This window comes from Protopterus annectens, chromosome 9.part0 (genome assembly GCF_019279795.1).
Source record: "Protopterus annectens isolate FY-2018-M chromosome 9.part0, PAN1.0, whole genome shotgun sequence".
NCBI classification, from domain to species: domain Eukaryota; kingdom Metazoa; phylum Chordata; order Ceratodontiformes; family Protopteridae; genus Protopterus; species Protopterus annectens.
Window position 1 is genome coordinate 897421637 of NC_056743.1, and position 22698 is coordinate 897444334.

Here is a 22698-nt window from a genome sequence, read left to right on the forward strand (position 1 = left end):
TCCAGGATGTGCCAGGTGGGGACTCCTCCAAAGAAAGCTCCAGAGGTGGGGGCTGCTCTGTTGGAGTGAGTCATGACTCCCTTGGCAGAGGCTTTCCATGCTGTTTGTAGCAGAAATGGATGCAGTGTGCTATCCATTTGGATATGGTCTGTTTGGAGATGGCTTTGCCTTCTGCCCCTGTAGCAAAGCTAACCAGCAATTAATCAGACTTTCTGAAGGATGTAGTCCTGTCTAGATAGAATCTGAGGTGTCTGTGCACATCTAGTGAGTGCAGAATCCTTTCCCCCTTGTTCTGGGGATTAGTGAAAAAAATGGGCAAATGAATGGTTTGGTTGAGAGCCACACTGGAAACCACCTTGGGCATGAAGGATGGGTTAGTTCTGAGGAATACCCTGTCAGCATGGAAGATGATGAAGGGTTCCACAGCCATGAGCACTTGCAGCTCAGAGACTATTCTGGCTGAAGTGATGGCCAGAAGGAATGCTGTCTTCCAGGAGAGAAATTTTAGCTCTGCAGAAGAAGCTGGTTCAAAAGGGGGCAGGGTGAGCTTTTCCAATACAAAGTTAAGGTCCCAAGCTGGGGTTGGGTGCCCTTCTAGGTGGCCTCAAGTTGCTAGCCGCTCTTAGGAACTGTTTAATCAAAGGGTGTGAGAAAAGGGGCTGCTCAGTGGGAAATGAGCAGAAATAGCAGAGGCATGACTTTTTATAGAGGAGAAAGAGAGGCCACTGTATAGTAGGTCAGCTAAGTAATCCAGGATGAGAGGGAGGGAGGGCTATGCCGTACTGGCTCCCTTAGCCTGGATCCAGGTGCAGAACTTTTTCCATTTGTCAGCATAAGACTTTCTGGTGCTACGGCATCTGGCCTCAGGGATAACATCTAGAACCTGTTTACTGAAGTTTGGAATCTGCGGAAGATGCCATGGTGGCAGTGGGGCCAGGCTGTGCAGCAAGGGGTACCAGTGCTGGCAAGGCCAGTCTGGTGCTATAAGAATGGTCGTTGGCGTTTCCTCCTTTATTTTGAGCAGTACCCTGCGGATGAGAGGTACTGGAGTAAAGGCATAGACCGACAGATTGTCCCGGGGGAAGGACAGGGCATCCACTTTCCAAGCCATGCCGAGATGCCCCCTGGTGCAGAATTTGTTGAGCTAATGGTCGGTGTGGGAGGCAAAGAGGTCAACCTTTGGGGTGCTCCATTTCTGAGTTATTAGGGTGAAGGTTCTTCTGTTGAGCTGCCACTCCTGTAGGTCCAGAAGATTTCTGTTTAATTGGTCAGCCAGAGAGATGAGAAAGCCTGGTAGGAATTGCGCTAACAGGTGTAGTTGCATGGCAGAGAATGTGTGCCAAAGGGTCATGGCCAGTCTGCACAGAGAGTAGGAGTGATTCCCTCCCTGCATGTTGATATACCACATCACAATGGTGGTGTCTATTTTGATCAGGAGAAACCCTGGAGAGAGAAGGGGTTTGAAAGCTATCAAGGCGTGCTGGACAGCTATCATCTCTTTTTGACTGATGTGCAGAGGGATTTGCTCGGGCTCCATTGGCCCTGTATGCACCTTCCGTCCAGGTGTGTATCCCAAGCATAGTCTGATGCATCTGTGGTGAGGGTCTGGGCGGCAGGGGGTGGTGAGAAAGTCAGTCCGCTGTTGTGGGAGCATGCTGTTGCCCACCAAAGAAAATCTTTTCGAAGGCATGGAATTATAGGTAGAAGAGTTTCCAGGTCTTGAGAGTGATGACACCAAAGGCTTAGGTACCATTGAAGTTTCCTCATATGCAGTCTGACATATGGAATGAGTAGCATGCAAGATGCCATGAACCCCAGAGCTTGCAGGATCTTCCTTGCAGATAACTGGGGTCTGGTGGCTAGTTGAAAGAAGTACGCTGTCAGGAAAATTTGTTTCTCTGGTGTAAGGAATGCCGTCTGGGATGCTGTGTTCAGGCTTGCTCCCAGGAAGATAATCCTTTGGGTGGGCACCTGTTTGGATTTCTTTTCGTTAATTGTGTACCCTAGGGGGGTAAGTAGGGTCTTTAAAAGGCCAGGTGCTTGAGCAGCTTTTCCTGGCTGTCTGCCTGAATAAGGCAGTCATCTAGGTATGGGTAAATCTGGATATTTTTTTTTTGTCTGCAAAAGGCAATGGCCGGAGCCAGACATTTTGTGAAAACTCTGGGAGCAGTAGATAAGCCAAAGGGAAGTGCAGAGAACTGAAATTGTTGAGACCCTGCCCTGAAACGGAGATATTTCCTGCACAATTTCCTGACAGGAAAGTGGAGGTATGCCTCTTTTAGATCTAGGGTGGCTAGCCAAGTGTCCTTGAAGAGCATGGGTAGCAGCTGCTGGAGGGTGAGCATTTTGACTTTTGGGATCATCAGGAAGGTGTTTAGAATGGATAGATTGAGAATGGGGTGCCAGGTGCCCTCTTTTCTGGGCACCAGAAAAAGTCTGGAGTAGAAACCTTGGCCTATCTGTTCTGCAGAAACGTGCTCTACTGCCCTCATAGAGGGCAGGGAAAGGATTTGCTTTTGAGCCTCTGCCCACTGGTTTGGTGGTAGAGCTGGGAACCCTTTTGGGGTTGGAAGGGTGCGGAAGGAAAATTTGTAGCCCTGAAACACTATGCTCAAAACCCAGTGGTTGTTGATAATGATGGCCCAGGTGCTTGCGTGAAAGGAGAGTTTTCCTCCTAGGGGTAAGTGAAGGTGCCAGAGGAAGGGGGTGGGGGAGGTGAGTCATTGTGAGTTCTTACCATAAGGGGGTGGCTTAAAGCTCCCTGGTTTTGAAGTGGAGGTAGTCCACTGCTTAGATTTCTGCATTCCCTGTGGCTGCTGTCTGGGTGGTCTGGATCCCTGGGGCCTAGGCTGGACAGGCTTAGTGGGAGTAGGGAAGGACAAGTGTTTGGTGGGGCAATGCCGGCTGGACCTGTAAGAAATCTAACTGTTTGCATAGCTTTTGCTTTTTCTTCCATCTTTAAGACCTCTTCTGCCTTAGTGCCAAATAGTTATCTTTGTGCAAGGGGGCATCCAACAATTTAGATTTGACATGGTCTGGCAGGGGATGTTCCTTAAGCCATGCATGCCTTCTAATGACAGATCCAGTGACTGCTGCCCTGCAAGAAGCTTCTAGGGCATCAAAACCACAGTGCAAGATATGGTGAGTTACATGACTTGCAGAATGCATTAACTTTTGTAAATCTTTAGATTTTGCCCAAGCAGGAAAGGAAGACATTTTTTGTTTGAGGAGTTCCAAGGTATGTTGCTGAAATTTCAGCATATGGAATGGACAATTTAGTGCCCTGATAGCAAGAGTAGCTGAGGTGTATACTTTTTTATCCCATATGTCTAGTGCTCGGGAATCCCTATCTGTGGGGGTGGGATTCTTAACAGAGGTTGCTTTAATCCCTTTAGGCCCTTGAGAAATTACCTCAGAGTCAGCAGTAGGATTTTTTAATAAGAAATTTGTGAGAGTCAGGGACTCTATAGTATCTGTCTGGTTTCCTGGGTGCAGCAGGCAGGGTGTTAGGAGTGAAGCTGGATTCCAGGAAAACATCCTACATAACATCCAGGACTGGGGGGATGGCCAAGGGTCTGTGCTGTGGAAGATCTAGGAATTCCCAGAGTCTCTTTTTTGAATGAGGGTAGTCTTGATTCTCTCATTGGAAATGCTCCCTTAAAGTATGCAGGGTTTCCCCAAAGGAAAAATCCTCTAAGGGAGAGGCTGAAGGAATGGTATCATCTGGACCAGAATCCTCATAAGTAGAGAGGGGTTGCATGTCTTCATATTCAGATGCATCAGAGTCATCGGATTCTTGTTCAGACAATACTACAGGGGGCAGATCTCTTTTCCTTTTGGAGTGGGTAGCTTGGCTTCCCCTGATAAGCATGATAAGGTCTTCTGCCATTTTAAGCATTTGAGACTGAGGCAAGGAAGCAGGTGCCTAAGAGTGGATCGTCAGTTTCTTGGGTGTGGTTTGTACCCTGGGCCTTAGGAATCGGTCGTTTTTGAAATAACGGTAGTCGCGAAAGACGTCATTTTTTGTGTAGAGAATTGGTAGTGCGAAGGACTTCCTCGGAAGCTACTTTCACACTGTGGGTTCTATCTGTGAGCCAGTTTGCAACCCACCTAGTGATATAGGGGTTCATGCCTAGGTTAGTAAGCTTTTCTATGACTCCTGAGTGGGGAATGGTATCAAAGGCCTTGGGCAGATCAAGGTAGGCTGTATGATCCACCGTGCCTTCATCCACAGCTCTGGTAACTGACTCAAAGAAGTCGACCAAGTTGAGCAGGCATGATCTACCCCTTCACAAAACCAAACTGTATAGGATCCAGAGTTTGGAGGTTCTCTATATCCTTGTTTATTAGGTCCATGATGATGCGTTCCATAGCTTTGCATATAAGACTCGTCAGGCTAACTGGACGATAATTCCCGGGGTCTCTAGTCGCTCCTCCTTTGTGGAGAGGGATGACTGTAGCAGTGCGCCATTCGGTAGGGATAAAGCCTGAGGTGAGGCTGTAACTGAACAGGGCACACAGGTGAGGTGCAAGTTCACTCTGTAGTTCATATAGAACACAGCCAGGGATATTGTCAGGTCCCATAGAAGCTGTATTCTTGTCCTTGGACAGTGCTGTTTTAACCTGTGCAGCAGTAATACTGGGTGCCTGGCAATCTACTGGTGCTGTGATTGGTCCTTTGGAGGGGAGGGTTAAAGTTAGCACCGAATCTGTCGGCCAGTATATTGGCAATATCTGTTGGCTTGGTATAGGAGGTACCATTGTGCAGTAGCTCAGAGCAAATCTGGGTAATGCCATGGAGGTTCTTTACATAACTATAGAAGGCCTTAATCATTTAAATCCTAGCCTGTTAAATGCTTCCTTACCAGGTTTTCCTTCACAACACTGAATTCTGGCATATAACATACGAGCCTTTCCAAGTTGGCTTACCCTAAAACATATTCTCCATCTGCCCATTTCTTGATCTTACCAACTCCTGATGACATCTTCAGATACAAGCTCAGGGGGTTCATATAGCAATATCAATCCACAAAGACTTCCCTTCTTCCCCAGTTTTGAGAAAGGAGAACCAAGAATGGCCAAATTCTGTGCAATAATAACCAACTAAGCTTCCACCTTAGCTGCTTTTGGCAGAATGTTTTTGAACTGGAAGTACTGAGTGGAAATGCAAAAAACAGTTTGGCTCCCCAAGTGCCTAGCAAAGCAATTCGGGTCTTGGTTCAGAGCAAAGGCAACTGAGCAGTTCTTAAGAATATCATTACATCCTTGTCTAGCTGCTCCTAAATGGAGGTCAGTTCTTGAAAAGATATAAAGATGAAGCTGCCACCAGTGGTCTATGTGAGCCATGTAAAGAGGTATACCTGCAAAAACACTGTCCATAACTATGAAATTAGCAGCTTGCAAACAGTACACATGTTCTTAGTACTAAGATCCTCATTTGAGGGTCCCTGTGCATTTCTTTTCCACCTATGAGAATTTGGATTTTGTATCCCAACCTTTGGCTCTCTGACATTTCTGTCAAAGTATTCTGTAAAGAATCTTTTAAATCTGCCAACCTGTTACATACCACCAAAACATGTCCCCAGTCTCTTTCCCAGCCATTACATGTCCAACATTTGCTATCTACCAGAGGAAAAATTCTCTGAAGTCTGTTTGGGATATAAACATATGCAAACACTTCCAAGCAAAAATCCTAAACCTTCTGGACTTGGCCACATACCTGAGAACTACATGGATGTTCTTCCATTGTTGCTCTGTTTATTGCTTTTCCATTCTCTCTCCCCACTCTTTTCTTACCTCCTACGAAATCTAAATGGGAACTAGTACCGGGACTGAAGTACAGATTTTTGAGCATACTCATTACAACCTTAATTCACTGTTCCGTTTATCATACCAATCATTGAGTACAATGCCCCCTTTGGTATGTACCTGAACAGTCATATGCAACAACAGGAACGTCCATATATGTTCCTCACAAAAAAATGCATGATCTAAACAATCCCTCCTACGTGGACCAACGTAAACCCTGTACTCTGTCTCCTACAGGTTGCTGATAGGCGATCTATGCCTGGCCTACAATATATCCTCTGATCTCACTCTGATGGATCTGTTGCACATCCACAAAACAAATAGCAATAGAATTACCCAATATAGGAACCTACTCCTCGTCTCCAACATAAACAGGATATGTTGGAGGAACAGATACGTATCTCACAGACTAAACTACCCCTTCTCTGGAACTGGCTTTCTGTCCATGAAAAACAGAGTTCTTCTCTAACACAATTCAAGCATAACTTAGACCACGGGATGGGGAAATGGAAACGTATCCCCTGGTCTGGCACCTATGACTCTAGTAGACAGTGGTAGCCTACAAATGCTTGAACACCCATGCCTAAGCCTACATATATCCCATAAAATAACCCTAGGGTATCAAAACTTGTCAAATACATTTGGGAGGCATGGCTAGAGGTAAAAAGTTCCCCTTGGGTCATTAACCTAGTAAACAGCTATGACCCTATTCTCCAGAATCAGGATCACTGCTGCTCTATCATATGTAACATGCAGAAATTACTCCATATCCAAATACCTGGACTGACTTCCAGAACCTTCAGATATTTCTCATCTAATGACTCTTCTGAGCCATTGGTGTTGGTAGGTCATACGGTATAAAGTGAAGAGGCAGTTGCACTGTCTTCAGTTCTTTAGTGGATGACTTGAGGTGACTAAAGTGTGATTATGAAGCCTGCAAAGCATGTTGAAGTTCTGTCCCACCCAAAAAGCAGTACAAAGGGTTGGAAAGGAAAGGGTGCCTCTCTGGCAGGAGATAAAAGCATCCTAAAAACAACAGTGTATTCACAAGGGCTAATAGGAGGATGGCAGTAGGAAGCCAATACTACGACAGTGACACTGCTACTCATACATGTACAGTCACAGTGAGTATGAGCACATACCTATACTGTGTGTACTGTAAGGAAAGGAAGCCAATACTGTGACAGTGATGGTGCTACTCATACATGTACAGTCACAGTGAGTATGAGCACATACCTGTACTGTGTGTACTGTAAGGAAAGGAAGCCAATACTGTGACAGTGATGGTGCTACTCATACATGTACAGTCACAGTGAGTATGAGCACATACCTGTACTGTGTGTACTGTAAGGACAGGAAGCCAATACTACGACAGTGCTGCTGCTTCTCATACATGTGCAGTCACAGTGAGTATCAGTACATACCTGTACTGTGTGTACTGTAAGAGCAATGCTATGCTACAGTCAAGCACAATAGAATGGGAAGTGTACTAAAGTGGTATACCCACATATAAGACATTTAAGGGAGACGGATCACATACGCCCAGCAGAACATCTGCTTTTGGAAAGGTTATCAATGTATTATTGCCTTGCAAAACCTTTATGCTGAAACATTCCTGAAAAAGGCAAATGAAGAAGCTGCTTCCCTTACTAAGTGTGGCTAAAAAGGCTTTTCCATGTTAATCACAACAGCTGGTTAGCCACTTACACAGAGCTGAATTATCACTGGTCTTCCTATACTGACCTGGAAAAAAGAAACAGTTTACCTAATATCTGCAAGCATGTCAGTGTAATCTCTTGGCTATCTGTGTACATACAAAGCTCTTTTCTTTCCTTTTAAGGACTTAGAAAGAATACTTGCAACTAAATGGCCTTGATTCAGTTCTAGTCCCAATAACACTTCTGGCATAATGTGCCCTCATGGAAAGTCCTATAAATATTTTGCAAACGGAATCCAGCAATTCTGAAATCATGGCCGTTACGAAGAAAGTTTTCTAGGAAGATAATTTCATACAAAATGACCTTGCTTGTTCAAATGGAGCAAGGGTTGCTTTTTCCAAGACAAATCAATACTGTACACTATTTACATTTCTGCTGGTACATACACACTGTGCATATACATCTGTATAACGGGTTGCATGATATTTTTAGTTATGAAGCCATAGCCCTTCAGCATCCAGCCTCTTTCCCAAATTATGTGAAATCACAGAAATCAATGGGTGCCTTCTTCAACGCACCTCCACTGTTTAGAGGAACAATGCTTCTGTGACTTCCAGGCTCTTGTTTCTTCTTGCTGAACAGTTGGTGCCAAAGCTGATCCGTGCTTCTAACCACCTGCCAGGTAATTTTAGTCACAATACCCATGCTGCTCGGCTTCAAAGTTCTGCTGGGGTACTCACTACAGTATCAGTTAACAAGTTTGTTCTTTTAAGTATTATACATGAAATCCAAATATGTACCAAGCTTCTTTTCATAACAGTACTTCAGCGAAAAAGAAATACGAAAGGGACTCGAACTGCAACTACTATATGAATACAGGCTAAATCATGCATAACTCTCATTAGCCTTTTCATAGACATTAAGACCACTGCATATCTGCACTGTTCGCTACAGATCTGGAACAAACTGATGCACTTACTTCCTTCTCCACTTCCATCTGAACAGTCCTCCTCATCAGTGCCATCTCCACAGTTGTCAACTCCATCACACTGACGTCCAATCCACAAACAGACACGGTCATTCCTACATCGGAAAGGTCTAGTAGGTGGACACTGGAACTTCACTGAATTTGAAAAACAGAGAATTAAAACAACAGCAATAATCTACAGAGATGTACCATCTGTTTCTGATATGTAGTTTAAGCTTGTCATATGTGTAGAAAGAAAACTCATTACCATGGAACAAACTACAAAAACAGAATAACCTAATTCTCTCAAATACATACTATTATTTATTTATTTTATTTTCCATTTGTTTACCGGGTTAGTCCGGCTGGATACAAGGTGACCATTTTCAGTGGAGGCCCGGGGAGAAAAGCTCCAAATACATAGTAAAAAATTATATAAAAAAAATTAAATTAATTAAAAAATTATATAAACCGCTATTTTGCACAAAGAGTATAGAACATATAAAAGGAGTAAAAATCTGAGTTTTACAATTGATGCAGCATACAGTGGTTAGAATATTGAAAAACAATTAAACAAGATATTACACAACAAATATAGAATTGCTTGAACATAAATTCAAAAAGAAGTTTCCATAGACAAATAGAGTCATAAACTAGAAATCATAACTATAAAGGTGGCCTAAACACCTGGTTCACAGTACTATGCACTAAGTGAAACTACACAGTACACCTGTGATCTAGGGATGCTGAAAGTCAGGAACAGGTGCAATTAGTCTGGTTCTGAACAGGAACATGTCCAAGTTTTGAATAAGAGATCTTTTAGTAGGGATTTGAAAGTATGTTTACTATTTAGACATCTAATGTCAGGGGGTAGAGAGTTTCAGGCCTTAACAACTGCATAGGAAAATTGTGTGCCAGAGATATCAATCATTGTGCCACCCCCTTCTGTCTTACAGCTGGTAGTCCCAAATGGCACTACTCCCAAATTTTGAAAGGAGAAAGATTTTACCTTTGCTTCAGAAACACTCAAGAAAAAAAATGTGGACAAGTAAATATCACCCCTGTACCAAGGGACTGCATGAGGATTTTCTCCCTGGACAGTTAGTTAATGGAGCAACTAGTACCAAAATTAAATCCTCCTTTTTATTGAAGACATTAATTTTACTTTTTTTTTTTTTGGTTCCTCTCTGGGAATAAGTTCTATTACCCCTAGCAGTAAGACTTCCTTGAGAATAAAGGAAATTATATACACTTGCCCCTCTGGGATGGTATTCTTGTCAACTCTGGCTCTTTAAGATGTGCAGTTGCATTAGGAACTTGCCAAAAAATGTAGACATTTATCGAGTACATTCATTGTTGAAATCACCAGTCAGATATCCTGTCTGAGGGTAGCCAAACACTCAGTTCAACTTCTAACCTTTACCATAAGATTTGATCGACTTCCTCCCACTTCCATGCATGGAGGCTGGTGGTATAAGAGGATGGTGGTGGACACATCTGATCGTTCCTGCTGCATGACGTCAGCATCATCAGTTAATCGGCTGACCAGTTTTCAGAGGAAAAAGTGTCCAATAAGGGAATTTGCTTTCTGAGAAATATTTTTTGTGCTGTTTCCTCACGTCTGATGGTGACTGTGGATTCAGAAGCTTCTGAAAAAGTTAACTGCACTAACTGTAAGAAACATATTTCCCATAAAGATTTCCACTTGCTCTGTCATTTTCACCTTGTTCCACAACACAAAATGAATGCCTGTCCACACTGCATACGTTTTACCCGAGGGCAGTTATGAAAAGAGGTAAATCTCTTCTGGAGTTCACAGTACAAAAGAGGGCACGTGTGGTACTGCATCATTATGGCATCAGCTAAGTCCTCCAACAGCCAACCTGAAAAGTGCAAGCAGTTGTATAAGTGGTAGAGGGAGAAACTTCAGCAAACTGAAGACAGTTCACTGGATACCACTGAGTTCCTATGTCTAGTGGTTCCAGGCACACTGATGTGTTTTTCAGCCCCTATTTCCAAGATGGATTTAGTGGAGTTCTTTGGCACAACCATGCTGCATGCCACATGCTTCTGGCTGTGGCCATATCTTCTCAGACCAAAATGCTGATTGAGACCTTGCCTAAGTTTTCAGTATTTGAAGCTTGTACGGTTATTTCTGAGGGTGGGGGCAGGGTCCCCTTTGTTTTGTTCAAGAGAGGGTTCCCGAGAACTGAATGTAGGTTTTGGTCACCCTCTCCTGTACCAAGGCCTCCAAGGCAGTTTCACTTGAAGCACTAAAGCATCTAAGTTCAAATTGAAGCCTGTCAGCCCTTTTCCCCATTCACTGTGCTACGTTTTCCTTACCTGTGACAGTAGAGAGAGTTATGTACTTACCATAACTTGGAATCTGTGCTACCCATTGTCATTATTCATCATGGATGGGTCTTGGATCCAATCTCAGATCTGAACCGATAGACTGAGCGACAACTCCTGAGCTCGAACTCCTCCCCTCCCAGGAACTCCTGCTACCCATAATCCTCAGATCAAGTTTGTTACGTAAATATCAGGGCAGTGACACTGTTCACACCCAGGAAAGTACAGTTGTGTACACTTACCATAAATGTAGATATTCAAGTGTATTCACTGTTGCAGTCATTACATTTGGGTAATCTGTTGGCAGGTTGCCCTCAGTCAGCCTGATTAACAAAGTCTTGGGTCCTGCGTCGGTTGCTGCCCCTTCTTCCATGACATCAGGTCATCAGGGGTATAAAACATGCATCCGACACCATTACATCAGTTTTTCTTGCCCCAGACGTCAGGTGCGCCCCTAATGGAGAGCCAATAAAATTAAAAAACACAAAAATATACCTCCAACCAAAAGCAAATACACCAAAAAGGCTTTTAAACATAGTAAAAGAAAGTAGAGTTATAGCTAGAGAAAAGTTGGGGGCTGGAGGGAGGGTAACCAGGACTGCAACAGTGAATACACTCGAACATCTACATTTACGGTAAGTGCACACAACTGTACTATGTTCTTCGTGTTTCACTGTTGCATTACATTTGGGTAGATTCCCACAGCTATGGTTGGGAGGAGGAGTTTATACAGTATTAGGCCCAGCTATAAGGCCCCGCTAGACAGCAGTGACAAAACAAGCTCTGGATTTAGAGAAAATTGGTAAATGATAATGCTTGGTGAAAGTATGTACAGAACTCCAGGTAGCAGCTTCTAGAATATCCCTGGTAGGAACACCTCTGAGAAAGGCTGCAGAAGTAGATGCAGTCCTGGTGGAGTGAGGTCTGATCCCCTGGGGGATAGGTTTTTCATTGTGCTTATAGCAGAAATGAATGCAATGGCTTATCCATTTAGAAATGGTTTGTTTTTAAATAGCCTTCCCCTCTGCCCCTGAAGCAAATGCTACCAGTAATTGGTCAGATTTTCTTCGAGATTTAGTCCTGTCCAAGTAGGATCTAAGTTGTCTGTGCACATCCAAGGAATGCAGAATCCGTTTCCCTTTGTTCTGTGGATTGGGAAAGAAGGTTGGCAAATAAATTGACTGATTAAAAGCCACACTGGAAACCACCTTGGGCATGAAGGATGGATTGGTCCTCAGAGATACCATGTCCACATGAAAGATGATAAAAGGCTCCACTGCCATAAGGGCCTGTAATTCAGATATCCTTCTTGCTGAAGTTATTGCTAAAAGGAAGGCTGTTTTCCAAGAAAGAAATTTTAAGTCTGCAGTAGCAGCTGGCTCAAAAGGAGGTAGAGTGAGCTTCTCTAAAACAAAGTTAAGGTCCCAGGCAGGGGTAAAAGCTTTCCTAGGTGGTCTCAAGTTCTTTGCCCCTTTGAGATACTGCATGAGCAGGGGATGAGAAAAGAGGGATGGTTCTGTGTTATAGTGAGCTGAAATAGCTAAGAGTGGATTTTAAGAGAGGAAAAAGACAGGCCCTTGTGAAGCATCTCAGTTAAGTATTGCAAAATCTGAGGTAAATTGGGTGCTGCTGTGCTCATCCCTAAAGATTGGTTCCAGGCACAGAATCTTTTCCATTTATCAGCATAAGATTTTCTAGTACTAGGCCTTCTCGGCTCCAAGATGACATCCATCACAGGTTTGGTGAGGGGTGTTAAAGATGAATTGAAGTGATTAGCCAGGCTACAAGGTTCAAAGTTGGAAGCTGACGGTGCAGAATTTGGTTCTCCTACTGAGACAGCAATGAAGGGGTCTGAGCCAGGTGCCATGGAGATATTTGTGACACACTGTGCAGGAGTGGGTGCCAGTGTTGGTGTGGTCAGTCTGGAGCAATCAAAATCATTCTTGGTTTGTCCTGTTTGACGTTTAGCAGAACTTTGGAGAGCAGAGGCAGAGGGGGAAAGGCGTAGACTGATAGGCTTTTCCAGTTGAAGGACAGATCATCCACTTTCCAGGCTTCTTTGTGGGGAGTCCTTGTGCAAAACTTGTCCAACTGCTAGTTCTGAGGGGAGGCAAATAGATCTATGTCTGGGCTCCCCCATTTGCTTGTCAACATGTTGAAAATCCATGGTTCCAGTTTCCACTCGTGTGGGTCCATGAGATTTCTGCTTAGTCTGTCTGCCAGTGTATTCAATTTTCCTGGCAGGAATTGAGCTTGTAGGTGCACTTGGTAGCTCAAGGCTGTGTTCCACAATGCCATGGCTAGTCTGCAGAGGGGGTAAGAATGTGTACCCCCCTGCTTGTTTATGTACCACATAACTGTGGCGGTGTCCATCTTTACCATTAGTTGTCCTGGAAGAATGTGGTCCTTGAAGGCTGTCAGATCATTCTGTACAGCTAACATTTCTTTTTGATTGATATGTAGGTGCATTTGATTTGGGTTCCATTTGCCCTGAATGCACTTTCCTGCCAGGTGAGCCCCCCATGCATAGTCTGATGCATCTGTAGTTAGAGTTTGGGCGGCAGGGGGTAGTCTGAATGGCAGCCCCTTGTTTTAGTGGCAGGCCTCTGCCCACCATAGGAATTCCAGGCGTAGGCAAGGTATGACAGGAATCACTGTTTCCAGGCTGTGACAATGTTGACTCCATAGGCTTTTTAAGTACCACTGTAGTTTCCTCATATGCAGCCTTGCATATAAAATTAGAAGAATGCAGGAGGCCATGAACCCCAAGGCTTGCAGTATTTGTCTTGCAGATAGCAGGGTTTTTGTGGCCACTTGTTTGAAGTAAGTTAACAAATGAATTTGCTTCTCTGGCATGAGGAAAGCCATCTGGGCAGTTGTATTCAAGCTTGCACCCAGGAATGTAATCTGTTGAGAGGGTACGAGTTGTGATTTATTTTCGTTTATGGTATACCCCAGACAAGTTAGAACCCTTTTTACAAACGCCAGATGATTTAAAAGTATGCTCTGGTTTTCTGCCTGAATTAGACAATCGTCCAGGTATGGACATATTTGAATATTTCTTTGCCTGCAAAATGGAATAACTGGGGCTAGGCACTTTGTGAATACCCTGGGCACAGTAGACAAGCCAAAGGGCAGTGCAGAGAACTGATAATGCAAGTAGCCTGCTTTGAAGCATAGGTATCTTCTGCAAGATTCCCTGATTGGGATGTGCAGGTATGCTTCTTTTAAATCTAAAGTTGCCATCCAGGCATCTTTGCCTAGCATAGCAAGTAACTGGTGAAGTCAGCATCTTGAATTTTGGGATGTCCAGAAAGGTGTTTAGAGTAGACAGGTCCAGAATTCGATGCCATGATTTGTCTTTTCTGGGTACCAGAAAGAGCCTGGAATAGAAACCTTGTCTCCTTTCCTCTTCTGGTACTGGTTGAATAGGCCCCATGTTTAAGAGGGAAAGTACTTGTTTTTAAGCCTCTGCCCACTGATTTGGGGGCAGGTCTGGCCACCCGTTTGGTGTTGGCAACATGTGGAAATGAAATCTGTATCCCTGGGGCACTACATTTAAAACCCATTTGTCCTGGGTTATGAGTTCCCAGTTCTTTGCAAGAAGAGCAATCTTTCCCCCCAAAGGGGCGTCTAAAAGATAAGTGCTTGGTAATTTTAAAAGGAAGTCATTGAGACTGTTTACCATAGGGGGTGTCTTGTTATTTCCAGATTTGGAAGTGGAGGCCCCCCCATTGCTTAGTTCTGAGAGTCCCCTGGGACTGAAACCTGGTGCTTTTGGAGTGTCTGGGTTTGGCTTGAGAGGATCTGGAAGGAGCTGGAAAAGACCAATTCTTAGTAGGCCAATGCCGACTAAATCTTGGAGGTTGCACTTGTAAGAAATCTTTAACAGTTTGCATAGATTTAGCTTTATCTTCCATCTTTTTTAGAACTTCTTCAGCCTTATTGCCAAACAGAAGGTCCTGATTTAAAGGAGCATCCAACAATTTTGCTTTAACATGATCACACAAAGATTGCTCCTTAAGCCAAGCATGCCTTCTAAGCACATACCCAGTAACAGCAGCCCTGCAGGAGGCCTCTAAAGAATCAAAACCACATTGCAAAGTAGGTTTTCCAACTTGTTCAGCAGAATGCAATAAATCCTGTAAATCTTTATTTTCCACAGAGTCAGGAAACATCATCATTTTCTGCTTAAGCAATCCAATAATATGCTGTTGATATTTTAACATATGAAATTGGCAGTTTAAAGCCCTGATTGCCAAGGTTGCAGAAGTATAGACATTCTTCCTCATCTACCCAGCGCCCTGGAGTCTCTATCAGAAGGGGTAGGATTTTTTGCAGTGGAAGCCTTAATGCCCTTGTGCCCCTGAGAAATGGTTTCTGGATCTGCAACAGGGTTTTTGAAAAGGAACTTGTGGGAGTCAGGAACCCTGTAGTATCTGTCAGATTTACTAGGAGCCGGAGGCAGGGAATCAGGGGCCATACTGGATTCCGAAAACATATCAACAATGTCAAGTACAGGAGGTATAGCCAAGGGCCTAAGTTGAGGTAGAAGAAGGAAATCCCTAAGCCTCTTTTTTGAATCAGAAAATTCCTGACTTTCCCAGTGGAAATGCTCCCTTAAAGTATGTAAAGTTTCCCCAAAAGAAAAATCCTCAAGAGGGGAAGCAGAGGGAATGGAATCCTCTATATTAGAATCCTCATAAGTAGGTATGGACAAATCCAGGTCATTAGAAGAATCAGAAGAAACTGAAACCTGATCAGAAGATTCATAATCAAGCTCAGCCCTAGGCCTCTTGGGGGGGGGGGGGGTTTGACTACCCCTGATTAAAGTAATTAGATCTTCAGTCATTTTGATCATTTGTTTTTTAGGCATAGGAGCCTGAACATGTGGCTTGGGCATCGTTTTATTTAGACATAGATCGAGGTTTAGGCCTTAGTAATGAAGGTGGAGTTGATTTAATATGCAAGTCTGTAGACCTGAATACACCCTCAGAAGCCGGTGCCTGCACAGCGGCTCCGGACCCATCCAAGGTAGAGACATCCGCAGGTTCCATAGGTGAAGCCTCTCGCGGCATACCGGACTCTGAATGGGTCTCAGTAGAGGCCTGCGAATCAGAAGTAGCGGGTATCAGGGGCAGCGAAAGCGCCTCACTGAGTACCAGCGAACTGGTGACTGGCTTGGGAGAAGCGTTGTAGGCAGTTTTGGACCTCGGCTGCCTGTCTCTGTCTTTATCTTTGCATTTTTTTCAGAATCCCGGTAGTCGGATGGCTAACCGACGACATTTCTGGATAAGTAAACCCAGAACCAAAATATTTAGAGGCAAAAATGTACTGATGACGGATAGTGCGCTGATTAAATAAAGCACAAAACTGACAGCAAGGTATGCCGTGGTCAGGGCCTAGGCAAGGAATACAGTACGACGAAAATTTTTGTGAGGTATTTGCGTTCCACAAGTAATGCAATTATTAACTTTTACTGACATCGGTAAGGAGCAAGAAAATGTTTCCCTAATGGGGTACTTAGCTTTAAGTTGAAGACTTCAGGTTTGAATCTCGAAAACGAAAATTTCAGGAGTCGGCCAACCGGCACTTGCGAACTGCTTCTGCTTCGGGCACTGCACGGCAAGAAAGACTGATGTAATGGCACTGGATGCATGTTTTATACCCTTGACGACCTGACGTCATGGAAGAAGGGACAGCAACCGACATAGGACCCAAGACTTTGCTAATCAGGCCGACTAGGGCAACCTGCCAGCAGATTATCCAAATATAATGACTGCAACAGTGAAACACAAAGAACATCAGCAGAACCAAACACACTATTACTCCAAGAATCCCCTAGTAACCAGAAGGAGGGTGAGGATGGGAGGGAATGTGATAAATGACACTGGCTAGCACAGATTCCAAGTTATGCTAAGTACATAACTCTATCTGATGCTATCCGTGTCATTATTGATCATGGATGGGTCAGAGTCCCCAGCTATCCATAACCCTGGACGGTCTCGAGGAAGGACATGCCAAAGCACAGAAGAACCAAACAAAGCTCTACCCCTAGATACCAAATCCACCTTGTAATGTGTTACAAAGGTATACTGGTTTGACCAAGTGGCAGCAGCACATATGTCATCCAAAGAAGTCCTAGACCAGAATGCCCAAGAGGTAGCCACCAACCTAGTAAAATGAGCTTTAATAACCTTGGGAAGATCCTTCTAATTGTTTTCGTAAATGTGAGCTACACAAGAAGCTATCCAACATGAAATAAAGACTTTGGAAATTGCCCTGCTTTACTGGCCTGAGAGAAAGCTATGAAAAGCTGATCTGACTTTCGAAAATCCTCAGTCCTCTTCAAATAGAAAAGTAACTGCCTATGTATATCCAGGCAATGTAGTTGATACACTGTTTGAAAAATTGGGAAAAAAGATTGCAAGTTGCAAAGACTGATTAAGGTTAGTTCACAAAGCTACTTCAGGAACGAATGAAGGACTGGTCCTGACAGAGGTCCTAGCCTTGTGAAAAAACATGAAGGAAGACTTTATGCAAAGAGCCTGCAATTCAGAAACTCTCTTGGGAGAGGTAATAGCCACCAAAAGGCTGTCGTCCAAGACAGAAACTTAATATAACACTTTATGGTAGGTTCAAAGGGAGATTGTGTCAGGGACTGCAGCACCAAGGTAAGATCCCAAGGAGGAGACAGATCTTTGAAAGGAGGCCTCAACAAGAACACCCCTTTAAGAAAGACCTTGCAGAGCCTAGAAGAAAACTTGGGACGACGACAAGTGAAAGTCAGAAATAGCTGCCAGCTGAAGTTTAATCGTCAAGAAACTCGCTCCTTGCTAGTACAGAGAGGAAAGGATTGACAGAATATCCAGAACTGGAGCGGAAAAGGGATCAATGTCCCACTGACGACCCCAAAGACAAAACTTCTTTAATTTGCTGGAATAAATCTTTTTAGTAGAAGGTTTCTGAGATGCCAAAATAATGTCCTTCACTGGAAAAGGCAGCTTAACCTGACTGATAATCATTGGAACTGCAGGTACCACGCTGTTAGCCTCATGGATATCAGGTCGGGATGAGAAAGTCCCCATGGGTGGGAGATGAGATCCTGCAATGGATCTAATATCCAGGGTGGATATTACAGATGAGACCAGAGGAGGGAGAACCACATCTGATGAGGCCAGAAGGGGGCAACAAGGATGAGGTGAACCCTTCAGTTGACAGGCTTTCTGTAAAACTTTGGGTATGAGAGGAATCAGAGGATAGGCATAGAGAAGTCCTGACGGCCAATCATGAATCACAGCATTCCTGGGAGACTGCCCCGGTGGGGGGATCAAGGCCAAGTATTTGATCATTTGTGACTGGCTGGGGATGCAAACAGATCACAGCACAGAATACCCCATTGGTTGAAAATCTTGCTTGCCATAGACTGTTTTCACGGACCACTCGTGGGGACTCAAAATAGACCTGCTGAACTTGTCTGCTAGCATTACGGGAAGACCTGAAAGTGCTGCAGCTGGAGATGGGCTGCTACCACTGCCATACATTTGGTGAGCACAATGCAATCACCGGGGATATGCATTGCAAGAAGAAAGCCGCTGGAAGACATTGCCCATTTCTACACTCTCATGGCCTCTCTGCACAGCGGGTATGATCGTGTCCCCCCATGCTTGTTGAGGTACCAGACAACAGCCATGTTGTCTGTCTGAAATGCTACAGTCCTGAGAGGGAGATAGTCCTGGAAGGCTTGCAACAATAGTAAGACAGTTCTCATCACTAGGACACTGATGTGCAACTTGGTCTCTGAGGGGGACCACGTGCCTTGACAGTCCTTCCCTGAAAATGCTCCACCCACCCCAACAGGGAGGTGTCCGTGGTCACAGTGGCTTGGGGTTGTGGGAGATGAAAAAGATCTCCCTAGCAGATCATCTTTGGACTTCAGCCACCATACTAAGTGATGCAGCAAACTAGAGATATTCGAACTGCCATGGACATAGGGTGAAGATGAGCCAACCACTGTACCACAAGGGTCCACTGAAGCACCTGTATGTAGTACCTGGCAAGGGGAACCAAATGAATAGCCGCCATCATTGACCAGAGGGCTTGAAGAATCAGGTGAGTAAAAACACTGTCCCACTCCAGGAAGAAGAGAATTTGCTCCTGGATCACGTCAACCCTGCAGAGGGAAAGAGCATCAGTCTCAGACAACCTGTCTAGAACAACTCCTATGAAGTCCAGCTCTGACACAGAGCAAGGTGTGATTTCGGAAAGTTGACAATAATGACCAGATTGTGAAATACACTTAGAGTGAAATCTGTGGCTAGAGAGACGAGATCCTTTGTGGGAGCAGTGAGGAGCCAATCATCCATTTATGGGAAGACCTGAAAGCCCTGCAGCTGGAGATGGGCTGCTACTTCTGCCATACATTTGGTGAACACCCGGGGGGGGCTGAGGTGAGACCGAAGGGCAGACCTCTGAAATGGTAATGATTGGCCCCCAACCAGAAGCATAGGTATTCCTGGAGTGCCTGTCTATTTTTATCTGATTGTATGCATCCTTGAGATCTATCGAGCACATCCACTTGCCCTTGCGACAATGACCATCTGGAACTTCAACTTCTTGACCGACAAAATTCAGCTTGCTGAGGTCCAGAATGGGACGCAGGTCCCCTGTTTTTTTGGGCACTAAAAAGAAGCAAGAGTAAGTACCGGATCCTTGTTGTCCTGTTGGGACCATCTGGATGTCTCTTTTCTGAGGGAGGTCTTGAACCTCTGTGAGAGCTAACTCCCTTTGGCTGGGTGAGATGTCAGTGAGTGACTTTTGGATTGGAGAGGGGTTATCAAAGGGTATAAAGTATCTCCTGGACACCATGCTTAGCACCCACTGGTCTGAGGTAATAGCAGCCCAAGCCAGGTGGTGCAGGGAGATATGACCCCCAACTGCCTCCAGGGCAGTCAGGCAGCACTTCAGGAGCACTGTGGGGGCTTCTCCAAGAAGGGTTCTCAGAAGCCCTGATTCTGAGGATCTCCGCTGCCTCTGGGCCAGCCTCTGCCAGCAAATCCCCTTCCCCGGCCAGAAGAAGAGGATTCCTGAGAAGCATCTTGGAAGGAAGACTGCATCCTGTGGAACCATAGCTTTTTGCAACCCATCTGAGTCTTCCAGAAGGAACGCTGGGGAGTAGAAAATAGAAAATAGAGTAGATCCATCAAATAGGGCATTGGTAAAGGATGCCTTGAAGTTGTCCGAAAACCCACAAATGTAAAAAGCCAGGCATGACACCTAATAGCAATGCCTATACCGCTGCTCGTGAGGTGGCCTCGACTGCGTTCGAGATCAACCTCATGGAGGCATTAGCAAGGGAAGTGAGAGTGGAGAACTTTGGAGAGACCAGTTTAAGGCTATCCAGAGGCAATAACTCTGAAAGGGAAGAGGAAAGTTACGATATCAAATCCCTTTGCAGCCATGTGAAATGTGCCAAATAATTCGTACTCCTCAGTCCGAAGTTAGCCGAGGCGTACACATGCTTCCCAAAATAGTCAACTGCCCCTGACTCTCTGTTAGGGGGATGGACTGTAGAGCTCTTGTTATGCGACCTTTTTTTTTGGTGACTGCGGCAACCACAATAGCATCTACAGGGAAACCCTTATTCCAGAAAGGTTTATCTTTCGGAAGACTTAGAAAGTTATCTGCCTTCTTGGGGACTGGTTCTACTGTGTCCGGCTCCTTCCATGCCCTGCTGGCAATGAGCTGGACTAGCTGATCTGCAAGGGAAGACACCCAAGAGGAAGATGGGCCCATCCCAAATGTCTTCAGGAACACGGATTCCTCTAAGTTTGGGGTGGGAGAAGACCAACCTCCCCACTCTTTCAGGATCTCAAATATGTCTCCAAAGGACACCTCCTGCCGTAGTCTGGGGGACCTGTCCCCTTCCTCAAAATCCATATCCTCAGTGAGGGACTCTTGAGGAAAGAGAAAGAAATAAAGTAAAGATGGGAAAGGGTGGGGAAAAAAACCTAATGGCCAGCAATCAACCACGGGAGGAGCGATAACCTACTGCTGAACTAAAGAAAACTAAAGTAAACTAACTACACTTGCCAAACAAAAAGGAAAGAGAGAGAAAACTTCAAAAAGTTACCCAAAAGGTAATTATCTATCTGAAGAGCTCGAGTTGCAGGGAACATGTCTGTTCATTATTCGTGGAAATGAGATCTGAGGATTATGCATAGCAGGAGTTCCTGGAAGGGGAGGAGCTTGAGCTCAGGAGCTGTTGCTCACTCTGCCGGCTCAGATCTGAGGTCGGATCTAAGACCCATCCATGATCAATAATGACATGTATAGCATGAAATCAGCCAGGTTTAGAGGAGTAGTTCCAATAATACCTGGACATGGGGGAATGCAACAGTTGCTTGACACTATGCATATTTTTTATCCTTTCTCCCATTTCACTAAATGCATCAATAGTGGGGTTCACAAAGAGCAGCTAATTGTCCACAGATGCACTGAGCAGCTTCACTTTGATGTCCTCTAAGACTGTAGCCTCAGCCAAGCAAGTTTTCCTATGACTGATCCAGTAAATACCACCATACTTGCTACATCTACATGCATCATAACCATACATAGTTGAGTGTTCTCTGCCTCTTGTTGAACAGTCTGTGTGATTTCTAATAGTTTTGTCTTCACTTCACCTTCAGACACATCCCTGGTGTTCTTCTTGATGTCATTCACAGCAGCAATGTGGTACTTGGTCACATGTGCGCATGTCTGTGTAAAAGTCAGGAATTTATGGACCTGAAGGCCAGAGTGTCAATTGTGTATACCCTCATCTCAAACTGGTCTAACGCTCTTCTTTTCCTGCTAAACAAGGCAGTAATGGAGGCAGGAACTAGTATGGATTCCTTCTGCAGATCCATAGACAATACTATTGGATCCATCACTGGACTCTTCGAAGGGAACTTACAGGATTCCTGGACCTTATACAGCTTGTCCAGTTTCTGAATGACAGAGAGCTGGGTGTTTGGTTCCTTAGAAGCTGCAAGAAAAGCACCTTCTAGAGCCCCTTGAACATGAAAACAGTCCAAGTCTAGGGGCATTCAGATCTAATTATTCACATTCAGAGTACCTTTTGGGGGCATCTGATGCCTACTTGGGCTTACCATATGAAGTAGTCTTTCATTTTACAAAATGTCTCCAAATGAATCCTCTTCTGTGAGTGAGTTGAAATAATACCTGCCAGCTGTGAACCTATGAAGTAGTCTTTCATTTTACAAAATGTCTCCAAATGAATCCTCTTCTGTGAGTGAGTTGAAATAATACCTGCCAGCTGTGTCAGTGTCATATCCTACCAGGGAGAACCTGCGAAATGTAATCAAATTCCTCTTCCTCACTGCCACAGGAGTCATCCTCTACCTTGGAGAGGACTACTTTCCATAATTACAGGAAACTCCAGACACAGAGAAATCAAAGCCTGAATACAGACTTTGCAAACCCTGGGGAAACCCATCAGCCATGGAAATCAATTGTTTGGCAAAATGGAGTGGGTGGGGTAGAGTAGGGGTCAGTCAGTTATCTCATCTTCCAAGTTCTTTTGGCTGAGATCTTCACCTTCCTTCAAGGTCTAGTTCAATTAACTGGGTTTTTAAAGCATTAGAAAACCACAATTAAACAATTAACCAACTGCCAGAATAACTCAACTTGTCCTTAAAGGAGCAATGGATATTTTGGTGCTATGCGTCCTATATGTAAACCAATATAAGCACACTTTTTAACAAATAATACTGCATATTCTTCCCTAAAAAGTCAACCATAAAATCAGTTAAATACAATTAATATACTGTTGCAAATATGATATAAGTTCAGTATAAATGACCAATATTTTTCGAAAAAATAGATAAATTTAAGTTTATACATCGTATGTAT

At 44.4% G+C, this 22698-nt stretch overlaps 1 protein-coding gene across 1 annotated transcript in view; it reads right to left on the reverse strand.

Moving 5' to 3' along the window:
• The window catches only part of LRP1 (LDL receptor related protein 1), a 2772300-nt gene that overhangs the window by 319926 nt on the left and 2429676 nt on the right, over window positions 1-22698 (reverse strand). The window contains exon 72 of the mRNA XM_044083629.1: window positions 8446-8589. Coding sequence (XP_043939564.1) covers window positions 8446-8589 — 144 coding nt within the window. The remainder of the gene's footprint in view (window positions 1-8445; window positions 8590-22698) is intronic.